The 12,641-nt window shown below is 39.1% G+C and overlaps 2 protein-coding genes across 2 annotated transcripts in view; both read right to left on the reverse strand.

Annotated features, from left to right (window-relative positions):
• The window catches only part of LOC119426892 (poly(U)-binding-splicing factor PUF60), a gene marked incomplete in the record, with an annotated part of 12,271 nt that extends 8,099 nt beyond the window's left edge, over positions 1-4,172 (reverse strand). The window contains 6 exon segments of the mRNA XM_037694480.1: positions 466-557; positions 647-808; positions 1,795-1,845; positions 2,358-2,447; positions 3,278-3,373; positions 4,133-4,172. Coding sequence (XP_037550408.1) covers positions 466-557; positions 647-808; positions 1,795-1,845; positions 2,358-2,447; positions 3,278-3,373; positions 4,133-4,153 — 512 coding nt within the window.
• A 3,225-nt stretch (positions 4,173-7,397) lies between these two features.
• The window catches only part of nrbp2b (nuclear receptor binding protein 2b), a gene marked incomplete in the record, with an annotated part of 61,593 nt that continues 56,349 nt past the window's right edge, over positions 7,398-12,641 (reverse strand). The window contains 10 exon segments of the mRNA XM_037694357.1: positions 7,398-8,976; positions 9,124-9,179; positions 9,444-9,507; positions 9,682-9,735; positions 10,926-11,061; positions 11,144-11,194; positions 11,286-11,388; positions 11,623-11,755; positions 11,955-12,050; positions 12,133-12,188. Coding sequence (XP_037550285.1) covers positions 8,890-8,976; positions 9,124-9,179; positions 9,444-9,507; positions 9,682-9,735; positions 10,926-11,061; positions 11,144-11,194; positions 11,286-11,388; positions 11,623-11,755; positions 11,955-12,050; positions 12,133-12,188 — 836 coding nt within the window.

The raw sequence follows: 12,641 nt of genomic DNA on the forward strand, positions 1-12,641 counted from the left end.
ATATAAAAATAAACTACTTGTACTACTATTCCTACTTTGCACTTTTTCACTTATCGCGGGGCTTCAGGGTACGGATCCTCCGCGATAAACGAGGGACTACTGTACCACCTTTTAGAGTTTGTGACTTTATTGGCAGGGTTCATCTTAAAACAGTTGATTTTGAAAAACTATATTCCTATTTTGAGTATGAAAACAAAAAAAGCTGCTTTATCACTAATGAGTAACTGACAAGTTGCACACAGTGTGTGCAAACAAGGATCAATTTTCTGCACAAATGCATTATTAAATGTATTAACATTATTAATGTTCTGTCTTGTTATATCTTGAAATAGAAAAGAAGAGTCTGAAAACAAATGACTTTTCACTTAATTTTCTTTAATCGTATTCACTGAGGAGTTGAAAACACTAGAGTGAATACTCTACTGCAATAAAACACTTCCAACACACAATAAATAAATACTCACCTTAATGTTTCGTCCCCCCAACATGACGGAGTTCATCTGTTCCAGAGCCAGCTGGGCAGCTTCTGGCACATCATACTCCACAAAGGCAAAGCCCTGCATTCATACAACACTCAAAAATAACAAAACACCCACAACAAATATAAAAAACAACATCTCTAAGCCACATTTTAAATGACACTAACCTTGTGTTTCATTGTAACCGAGTCCCATGACATGTCAATGCTCTTAATTGGGCCGAAGGGGGCAAAGGCCTGTCTGATGGTGTCCTCACCCAGCTCATAGTAGATGGAGCCCACATACACCCGACACATGATCGCCAGCGCACGTTGCCGCTGAGCTGCCACCTGGGGGAAAACGAGACATGTTAAGAATTGAAAAGTAAAATAAAAAGGAAGCTAATCACTCACACACAGACATGTAAAAATATGCATTTTCAATTGGGCTTGCTTCCAAAAAAATGTTAAAAGCCAATTCCAGGTTTGGGAAGTCTGGACAGGTGAATGGGGCAGTAATGATACTTTAATAACAGGAATATTGTGTGTTAACGTGTGTTTTATAACACTGATGTGATTAATCAATATGCCCTACATTCTGTTACTACTGAACAGAAATTTTGAGTAAAACACACTGAAGTGATTGGCATGCACAGCCCTCACAAATATTTGGCTTCAGTAACTGACCTGTATTCCAGGGATGAAAGAAAGGAAACAAAAGTAACCGTGGCGTTCAAACGAAATCCAAACAAAGTCTTGATGAAAGCATTCAAACTTCTTTCTTAAGTCTACGTTGAGGGACGATTTAATCATCAAAATTTGATGTTATAGCGATGCCTTCAGACTTAACTCAATGGATTACCCTTTATAAGTTAGTTTCCTACAGCTTGACGAGATGACTTGTTCATTCACCGGATAAAAAAAAAAAAAAAAAAGTCGACTCTGAGATGGCAAAAAAGATCCCTGTCACAGAAATTCTCTCTTTTTTTTTTGGTTCATAAAGGGATTGCTGTCCCTCTTTTTGTCCCATGCCAAAAGCTGTTTTATTGCAAGGAAATGCATATTTTCTAAAGAGACGTGCCTTTTCTCCCTTTTATAGTTTTAGTCTTCTTGTGTAATTAAAAATCCCCCCATAAAAAAATGAAATGCCTCTTTGGCTAAGATTTTTATCTCAAACTCTACATACACGGATGTAAAGCCACGTTTCCTTGTAAAACATGCACTCTTCAGTTAAATAAAAAGGCAGGGATTGTTGCCGACGCAACAAGTAAAAGAAGGGTAACAGTCCTTTTCCCATTGGAAATGCGCACAAGAAAATAATTTAATGATCTATTGACCGATTGTAAAGGTGAGAGAGGATCTCCAAAGCCCATTGTCACTGCTGCCATCTGAAAGACAGTAAAGATGGAAAAAGTGCTGAAAAGTAGGTTAAATACCCCTTAGCTTTGCTTTTTCAAGAAAGGTCATTGCTTTGCAAGATAGACAAAAGCGGTTAGGCTAGCACAATATTCAAACCCTCTCTCAATACAGCAAACATTGTGAGGTTTTACCTCCCATCACTAGTTTACAAATCAACAAACAACAATAAAGAAAACCACGCCCCCTTTAAAAATGCAAAGCATTTAACATGAGAACCAAAGCCTTCGAGGTGATCATCTCCATCTGAAAAAAAACAGAGGCACATGGTCTACACGGGTTCCTGTTCACAGCATGCAGAAGAGGGAGCAAGACTTCCACGAGATCTAATCCAATACCGACTTGTGATATTAGAGATGTTAAGTTACTAACGCATGGACAGGTAAAAATAATAAAATAAATATGTCTAGAATCACGGCTCACAGGTGACATACCACATTTTAAAGTTTATTTTGCAGAGCACTAAATGTTTCCCACATCTCACCTGCAGGTTGGTGAGCTGCTGCTGCTGATGGGCGATGGTCTGCTTCACCAACACACTCTTAATGCTTTGTTCCATGGCATACTTCTTTGCCTAAGAAAATAGTATTTTATTTAGATACCTTGTTCTGCAACACAAGTTTGAGCTCTGTGTCTTGCATGCAGCAAATCACTGCAATACAAGTATAGCTAACTCACTTAAGTGAAAACCAGTTTTATTTATCGTCTAGCCATTATGCTGTGTTAATCAACATAAATATTAAATCTGTGTCATGTGTAATGATTTCTTCCTAACATCAATTCAAAGCACTGTTTACTGTACTGTAGCACTGTAGTCAGACATAAACAGGAAGTAGATTATTCATAGTTTAATTTCAACAAGAACACTAAGCAAACACATCAGTCCAAACATGAGAGCGTCCTGCAAATAGATAATCATAAAACATCCGTCAATAATGTGCAAATCATCTTCTCTCGGCTGCATCCGTTCTCAGGGGTCACCACAGCGAACTAACTCATGCAAATACTTTGCAAATGTTTTTACACCGGATGCCCATTCTGATGCAACCACAGACCACTGAGCTACCACAGCCCTCTGTGTGGAGCAGAGAGCTGCCATCTAGGGTGCCCAGGGAAGCACATGGTGGGAGTTAAGGGCCTTGCTCAACGGCCCAGAGTGGGGCAAATGAGGGTGGAGGCAAGTGTGGGTGCTTCACTTTTCCGACCCATATTTGGACATTGCCAGTCTGGGGAGTCGAACCAGCGCCCTTCCGATCACAGGCCCACCTTCTCGAACTTCTGCGCCACCACTCTCCCAACTAATGTGCAACTAGATTCAACAAAATTAATATGAACAAAGTGCGTCTTTTTGCACATCTTTGCACAGCTCTGCACATTTGACCAGATGACGGATGAGACTCCTACCCTCTGAAGTGCCTCCTGCTGCTCGGGGGTAAGAGGCGGTAGGCCAAGCTTGGAGCCTGTGCCCTGTCCATTCTCCATCGTCAGAGCTTCACCTCCCTGCAAACAACATGGCAAAATTAACACAAAAAATAGATACAAATGTCTGCATATGCCCTGAACAACCATAACTAATATTAGCTGTGGAAAAGTTCTCGTAAAACCACAGCACACATTAAACTATCAGTACTGTATCAACCCAGGTGGGCTCGGATGAGCTCCTTACTTACGCAACACTAATCGTTGGGTCCACCAGACTGAGACAGGAAAGCCCCCAAGGGGAAGCGCACTGATGGGGAAGCTTTAACAATTCAACACTTTCTAGGGAAAATTAAAACAAAATGCCTTCAGACTAAAGTTGAAAGATACAGGCAGCTATAGAATCAAGTTACATTCAAACTTAGCTCAGATTTTGGACAGCTAACGTCACAATGGTGCGCACGAAACGAATAATGACTTTCATACAAACACGGTTTAGCACGTTCATGCTAATCCTTATTTTTTATACATTTAGAAGTTATTTTGCCGTTTAGGTTCACCCCACATTTAGATCATTATAACTTCAACGGGAAAATATTAATAACAAGCACAAAACGATTGGCATGGACTGATTTCTATTCATTAAAATTTTTTTGATGCTAGCACGTTAGCTTATGCTAGCATTCACTATGGCGCGTAAAACAAACCGTGTTTTTTCTAATCCATTTACACACTACTTGGTGAAATTATACTCCGCAAAACGCCTACTGTTACTTACGCAACAAATACTGGGCAAAAACGTAGGTTACTGTGTCTTTTTTATTCGCTAAGTGTATTTACCGCAGTCCCCGTAACCGCCATGAAGCACACCTTCAACAGAGGCCGCACGTTCGTCCAAATCTCGCGAGACTTCTCATCTTTGAAAAGAATCTCGCGAGACTTCTCATCTTTGAAAAGAAGATATCGCGATAACAGAAGTCCTCGCGGTAAATGGAGCGAGCATAGGGTTGGTAGATTTTGGCCACCTCGAGGGATCTAAACATCTATTTTGTGTTATTTCAAGCACTAGATGTATTTATTGCAAATTACATTATGGGATTGCATGGGTTAATATTTCATAATGATTTTTTTTAACTATTACGACTTGATGCTTTGTACTAACAAACATTATACACCCCCAACAATTCCCTGTCCAGATGACCTGACTGAAAATTGTTGGATTGTATACCTGGATTATTGAGCATGGACTTTGTTAAACATTATACACATTTCCTTTAGCTTATTTTTAGACCAATAAATAATTTATCAACAACTCCCTCTCTCCAATAAAATTGTTGTCAATGCAAGGGCAAAATGTGCACGATGTCAAATTAATTGATCAATTTTAAACATTATAATGAAAAAAAACTACCAATTTTTAAAAAAAGCCATTTTTGTGATTGGTTATAGATACTTTTTTGTTAACAAGTAACACGGATTTGCATTAACATGACAGTTTGACATCTAACTTAATAACAAAATACTCCAGCTGGCTGATTTTGCCCCATGTTTTGTAGTAAATATTTTTTAGAATGGTTTTGTGCCAGGTAACAATTTCAACTGTAAGAAGAGTTTTGATGCCAAATATAATAAAATTAAATATTACAAACTGTGTGTGCGTTGCATAGGTTTGCCAATAAACAGATGTTGTTGAAAATTTTAATTCTTGTAATAGCAATCAAACATCAACTCACCTGTTTAAAATGAACTGTTATTGCAATTTTTCTTTTACTTTAATAGTTCAAATTCCTCTTTATAAATTTGTATTCACCCCAGACACTTTAGACCTTTACCTTGCTGATATCTTTAATTATTCCTAAAATCTGACCTTTTTACTTGTCTGCATTACATTTTTTCTTTCATCTAAAGAACATTTGAAATTAATAATACATAAACCGTAAGCATATCCTGCACATTAAAACAGAACAGCGAGCCACAGACTCAACACTCCTTCACATCGTTTTTTTTTTTTTAAATTTAGACTTAAAATCTTTGCACAGCTCCTCAGATCCTGAGTTATATAACTATTTTTCTAGCGTACCTCAACTTTTGAAAGTGCTGATCTGCAAAACGTCTTCAGGTTGAATTTAAGACTTGTACATTTAGCACCTAAATATTCCACTTTAATGGATAAAATTAACTCAGTCACTTGCCCAATAACAAGTGTAGCTCAAATTGTTGGATCTAAATTGTTGCTTCTTACATGTGGGGTTTATTCTGAGACTGTAGAGGCCAAAAATTGCAAATGAAACTGAAGCGTCATGATTATTAATCTTTTGGTTTATTAAGGCGTTTGCTTAAATTTCCCTTATTTATTTACAATGTATTTGTCCCTTATTTAATTTCCCTTTGGAATTAATACAGTATTTTTGAACTGAAGTCAGAATGATAAGAAAACGTTTTTGAAGACAATGTGTGATTGCTGCTTTATTAAGAAGTAAAAATATAAGTATCATAGTCTGCTCTGAGAGAAGAAAGATCTAGATAGGGGTCTGCAACCTGCGGCTCTGGAGCCACATCTGGCTCTTTGGTTCCTCCACAGCGGCTCTTTCAAGCTTTGACCAAAACTAACACAAAACTGAATTTTATAGGACGTTATACCCACAACAAAAAAGTACTAGTTTTAGCTGTTTTCCTGTCATTTCTTTTATTACTATACTTAATTTTTTTTCCATAAGAAATACATAAATAAATCACAGATCTGCACAGTTCATAGCATTTTTTTATTATTGTTTAAAAAAAAACTAACCCCCACCCCCCTTTAAAAAAAAAAAAAAACAAGAATCTTTTTTTTTTAATTTGTCTTAAATTGTAAAAAAAATATCAACAAATGTTAAAAATCATTAGATATTTTTAGCTTTATACCATCACCCCTACTGGCCACAAAAGTCTCCTCCAGCAAACCTAAAGTGGCCCATGGGCCACCAGTTGATGATCAGTTTTAACAGGTTGTTGCAGCTCTGGACACGTTTAATTTAGTGAAGGTGTAAAAATTGCTCTTTAGATCATAAAGTTTGCAGACCCCTGGGAACCACGTGAAAATGTATGATTATTCAAATTAATCTCTCAGCTGTCAGTCTTTGAGTTATTTAATTATGAAGTAAAATACTCAAAACATAAGCTGGGACACTGATCTTTTTAGCTCCTTTTTATCCAGTACAGTAGTATAAAAAAAGAAATCTTTTACTGGTTTTTGTTCCATTTTTGTCAGATTTTTTAATATAATTAATTAGTTTAATTTTGTGTGCGTTTTACAAAACAGTTAAAATGACATTGTTTAAATGAATTCAGCATCTGTAACTAAGACAAACTGGTTTTGTTTTTTTTCCTACAAAATGTTCTTTTGTGTACTGTACACCAAAAATACCTTCTTCAACATCCCAGTGTTTCTTATTAGAAACCATAAAATGATCTATACCAAGTCAAATTTCTACAAACCACTCAGTCATTACCAATTCAGACGTGAATGAACATGTCACATCTTGTTTATTGTACTTTAATCACAGATGCTACAATATTTAACAAAGGTCGAACACATCCCAAAGCAAATTTTCGTTCAACAGATTCACAAAGGAGTGGGAAGTAATCTGACATAAAATAAAACTGATATGCATGACTTGTTAAGATTCGTTGTACAGCCTAAACATTCATTTTCTTGGTCAGCTCCCATCTGGAACTCAGCTGTGACGGACAAAGGCAAAATGCAAAAGTGTGAATGGTCGCAGGTTATTAAGACATGCAGTTTATTAGAACAGGAGAGCTGCAGCAGTACTGCATTGGACTGTATTAAAGTAAACCAGTTGGACACGTATGTACACCACAATCCGGCTGTCTGGGAGGATTCCTGTCTTTACAGACACCGACAGGCAGGCATGACGAAGAGTATAGTTAAGTACTGTACAGCAGCATTACTGTATTATGAAACCGCAGCCTTACAGGTCCAGAAAACAAACAGAGCTCATGCAGCCTGATAAAAACTTGTCTTTTGATATAAAGATTGGTCAAAAACGTCACGTTTCTTTTTATTTATTAGTGATTTTTTTTTCTATCAAGGCAAAATCCACCCACATTTTAAAATTTTAGGCAGGAAATCGATGTTTGTTTGTTTTGTGTGTGTGTGTGTGTCTGCAGTGTGGTCAGTTCCAAATTTCACATTAATATTTGAAATTTAAGCACAACAGATATGAAAAGTGAACCTGCTTTTACTATTCAAGATCAAACTAACACTGTTGGATGCAAAATAAAGTCAAAGCAGAAAACGTAATGCATTAAGATTTGGGTAGATTTGCCTTTTCATTATCCATAGATAATGTATCCATAGATATATGTACAATTTAAATTTATGAAAATAGTAGTGAATTTATTAGTAATATAGCAATTTCTTCCTTTTTAAATGGTAATCTAATTTATTTCTTGTTACTTCTCGTCGTGTGTTTCAGGCTGTGGTGAAATCGAACTCTGATGTTTTCCCGAGTTTCCTTTGACGTCCTGCAGAGCTTCCTACCTCAACAACTGCAACAGAGAGCAAAAACGATCCCATCTTTGTGTCCGTTATAAAAGACTTCAGCTCTCGAACAGGGAGTGAAGATCACTTGAACATTCATACAGGCTGCTTTTATGGCGTGACGCTAAAAACGTGAGCGAGGCTGAAAGCTCAGAGCAGATTTTCCAACAAAATTTGAGCCTAACGAGATTATTTTCCAAATTGTGACGGTGGGTTTGATGCTTGTTCTCCAAAGCTGCCATACCAGGCACTTTGCAAGTCTTTGGCTTTCTGAACACTTTAACACACTCTTGTGCACTACAGCCTAACAGCGGCTTCACCTCAGAGCTCGTCACTTTAGATGCAGTTAAAGTGGCATGCTGAGCTGCACATGTGCAAGCAGGGGAAGGGAGGGCTTATTTCGTTCACCAAAAAGACAACGGAAGTAGTCGAGAGAGCTGCGCAATGATTCGATTGCTTACAGTTACGAAGAGAAATAAATAACTGAGTGAGCTTTAACAGTGCACGTAGGACGGAATATGAATTTCCAGAAACTGTGATGAACTGAAGGCTTGCAGGGGAGAGATGCTTTAGCACATCACTTTGTTTACAAGTCAGTGTGAATTATTAAAAATGGGCACTTGAGTGCAAAATGAGGCATGGAACAGTAAAATGTCCTTCTGGAACGTTAGCTGCTGTCAGTAACACGGTTTTGTTATGGAAAACGTTAAGTTTCAGGATATCTTAAGGCGTGGTAGCCCTTTGAAGGTAGGGATGTTGTGGAGCTTCCACTGCTCTGTGGGGTTGCTGGATTCAGCCGTGAAGCCTCTGGAAAACAATCAGAGGTGCCATCGATTTCCTTCCCGCCGCTGGCGTTTTCCTTCCATCTAACTGGGAAAATGTTTCGACTTCCAAGTCTCAGCATCCGTTTGTCCCATTTTGTCTCCCAGCTGTCTCTTCTGCTCCTTGCGTTTACGGCTGTGTGATCCTGCCCTCTACCTTCCTCCACCTGTGTGGTCAATACCCCCGAGGCCCTTTGGTTTGGGCCAGCCGTCGCCGCCGTGTGACCCCGTCCTCACTGTGTGCTCCCAGCCGCGAGCGCTCGAACTCGGTGTCGGTTGATGGCGTCCTCCAGGAACCCAGCCACCTTCTCAATGTCCTCCTGAACAGCACAAACAGTATGGTTAAAATCTGCTTTAAAATATATATTTAACATACAGGGTTCAGATAAGGTTTTTTTTTTTTTTAGTTGTTAAGAAAAACAAAATAATAATAATAAAAAAGGTAAAAGTAACGAAATTCCATGTACCTCATTTATGAAGGCGTAGTGAACAAGTTCACTGGCGAGGTCTTTCGGGGAATCCGCTGAAAGTTACACATAAAATGTGCCTGTTAGAAAAATCAGCAAATAACACACCCCAAAACCAAACCACAGGCTATAAAAAGCTCCTATAGTTGCAGTTTTTTTGTCATATTAGCATTGTTATCAGTTACAAAAGTACACATTTTATCAACTAAACTATATATTTGTGTGCAACTGGAAAAATGTCTCATTGAGACTAAATTTTGCTGTTTTGGACCTTTTATTGTGGAAGACCGTGCATTTTAATTTCAACCTGCAGAACTTACTTGGAAAGATGTCACAGCTAAGCTGCCTATGAAGCTTATCATCCATCTTCAGAAACAAAGAGAGCTGGGGAGAAACCAGAAGATAAACTTTTAAATGAGGCAGTTTAACTTTTAGCCTCATGAATAAACTTCAGAAGTCGACGCAGCATTTAACTCAATATACTTTTACAACCAAAAAGCCCAGACTCAAGTGTTTAAGCTAAAATGGACAAAGTACCTGCAGTACTATGTGACTCACATGAGTTTTGGTCCCTTCTTCGTTTGACTCCAAGTTGCAGTGCATCTGAACAACCTTCAAACACCAACACAAGTCGTTAAAAAGTGCTGAAAACGTTCAGTTTTAATGATGAAATATGGGTGATAATAAACGGTATGTACAGTAGTCCCTCGTTACTTCACAGTTCGACTTTCGCCGTTTGTACAGTCCTTAATATTGTACAAAAAATGTACACAATTGTCAACTTTAATATTACTCGTGATTGGGACAGTACTGGATACAGTACTGTACAGTAAAAAGATAAGGAAAAAATAAAATACTTCAGACAGGCGCCGCCATTTTGTAGTTTTCTCTCAGTAAGCCTACGCCGTATTCCAGCTCACAACAACCACATTTCCCAGAAGGCAACAGTGCCCCGCCCAGAAGCCTCGTTTCCTTCTGCTGAAAAACTAGAGGGAAAGTTTTGATCTGATGGGTGCCCAGTGGATGCAGAGAAGCCACGCTGAACCCACCAAACCGGACCAGAACCGGAACCAGACCTCCAGATTCATCGGCGAATCTTGAGAGCTGATAGCCGGTCCACAAAGACTTCTAACCGAGGATGCACGCCGAAGATCCGCAACTGTTTCCGTAGCCCATCAGGACCTTTTTCATCCAGACTTCGACTCAACTGACCACCTACAGTCCCACGCCGGCCCCCCCCCCCAATGCGTTACAGCACTCAAGAGCTGCACAGAACCGGACCTCCAGACTCAGAGGTGAACCCGAGAGCTCCTAGCCGGCCAACGAGGACCTCTAAGTGGTGATGCCCTTGTAAGTAAAATGTATTAGCTACATATAAATATGTTGTTAAAATTAGTAGGTTTAAGAGTTTAGAACATTGCAAGAGTGTGGGAAGGGTTTATAAAGCCTTAAAATATATATAAATACTAAAATAAATATAACGTCGCTACTTCACAGAATTTCACTTATTGTGGGCGGGTTCAGAACCGAACCCCTGCAATAAACGAAGGACTACTGTAATCCTTTGATAATAGACAGCTGCAGAAACAAAGACCTGCACAATTCTTTCATAATAACAGATCTGAACTGCATCAGTGGGATAATAATGCTAGCTTGAATGTGAAAATAAAGGAAGTGGCACGATTTATTCCAGACTTGCATCATTCTGCTGGAAAAGTCGACAAAGACGGGGCTACAGCAGCATGGTTTCAACATCGTTAGCTAGTGTTTTGCGAGATTTTCCTAAAACCTGAAAGTCGAACCTTTCTCGTCTCCGTCTCCTGGGGTTCGGGAGTCGGCGACTTCACAGTCTCAACCTGCTCCTGAGACAAGGACAGAGCTCGAGGGACGGGGTGAGGCCGAGACGAGGCGAAGTTCATCAGCGGGTAAATCCCGTTTCTGAGCAAAGAAAAGGACGTCACACTGAAATCACAGACAGACCGGAGACACTGAACAGATCGTGCACCGAAGCTCCACTTACTTGACATCCTCCAGGAATTTGTCAAGTTCCAAAGGAGAAACATGAGAGTATCTGGAGGACACGAACACACAAAGACGAGCATGTTAAGCATCACCTGCCATGTTATGCTCACAAATAAACTAAAAATACTATTAGATTATACTTGAGCTGAACTCCAAGTCTGTCGTCATGTTTAATCTCTGCCATGATGGCGTTGGGGTCAAATGACTTGGTTTTCTCTTCCACACAGTTTTCCGGAAGCAAATCTGTGGATAAAACACACAGTCAGCAAAAATAATCTGCAACAATCCAGGAAATGATCAAATGAGTGATTAAATGGACACCTTTTTTGTGGGGGTAAATCCTAAATAAATAAATCAAGTAACTGAACATCTAAAATGTGATTTGTTCATTACCATGAGCTTTTTAAGAGGAAATGGGTGATTTTTTTGTGTGGAAATCTTGACAGCTCTGTCAGCGTGCGGAGATGAGACACTCACACTGGTTGTTGATGAGGCAGTGGGCAGCGAGCAGTTTGAGGGAGTGGACTTCGAAGAGGACTCTGTGGAACAGGAGGTCGTGAGCTGTGGGACGGAACTTGGGGTCGTGGCGCAAACATGACTGCGTGAACTCCTGCAGAGAGCGAAGAAACAGTGAGGCCAACATCCCACAACTGCACCATACGGCCACGGCTCATAAGCATCTGTGCATTTTTTATAGAAATTTTCATATCTTACAATATATTCACAACGGCATTTTGAATTTTGTAGGATACTTTTGTCCTCACTTTGGTTGCACCACTGCAGATTTAGGACGTAAAAGTGAGACTCACTCTCATGAGGGGGTCTTCCAGAGATTGACCTGCATTGACGATGGCTTCCTTAGACACAGCACTATCTCCATTGGCCTGGATTTCCAGCACCGCCATCTAGGAGTAAAAATAAATCATTAACACGCACAAAATCACACGCAGACAGATGGAAATCTCCCGACGAGTTTCGTTTTCTCACCTCTAGAGCGCAGATGCCAAAGGAGAAGATGTCTATGGAGTAATCATCTTCACCAGCTGGAGACAAAACAGAAGACAGAGACAAAGGAGGAGGTGAAAACAGGAGAAAAAACTGTGATTTCACAAGAAACGAAAATGTAGTTACTCTCACGCTGAAGCATAAATGTATCCTCGCTCAGTTTTTATGTTTTATAAAGCAGGAAATAAGAAAACATCTGGCTCTTTCCGGATCCTAAATAAAGGTGATAACAACCACACACTATTGATTACATATTCAAGGTTCTTTATTGTCATTACCATCACATGTGGTACATGAGGTGGAACAAAATTGTGTACTCAGGGTCCCAGTTACACCCAAAAATGGCAAAAATATAAAGTATAGAAAGAAACGGTATACAAGAATGTTAGATATACACTAATACACATACATATATACATTATATATACATATACACATTATATACATATATATACATTATATACATATACACATTATATACATATATATAT

The sequence above is a fragment of the Nematolebias whitei genome, chromosome 20, assembly GCF_014905685.2.
Source record: "Nematolebias whitei isolate Nwh7 chromosome 20, NemWhi1, whole genome shotgun sequence".
NCBI classification, from domain to species: domain Eukaryota; kingdom Metazoa; phylum Chordata; class Actinopteri; order Cyprinodontiformes; family Rivulidae; genus Nematolebias; species Nematolebias whitei.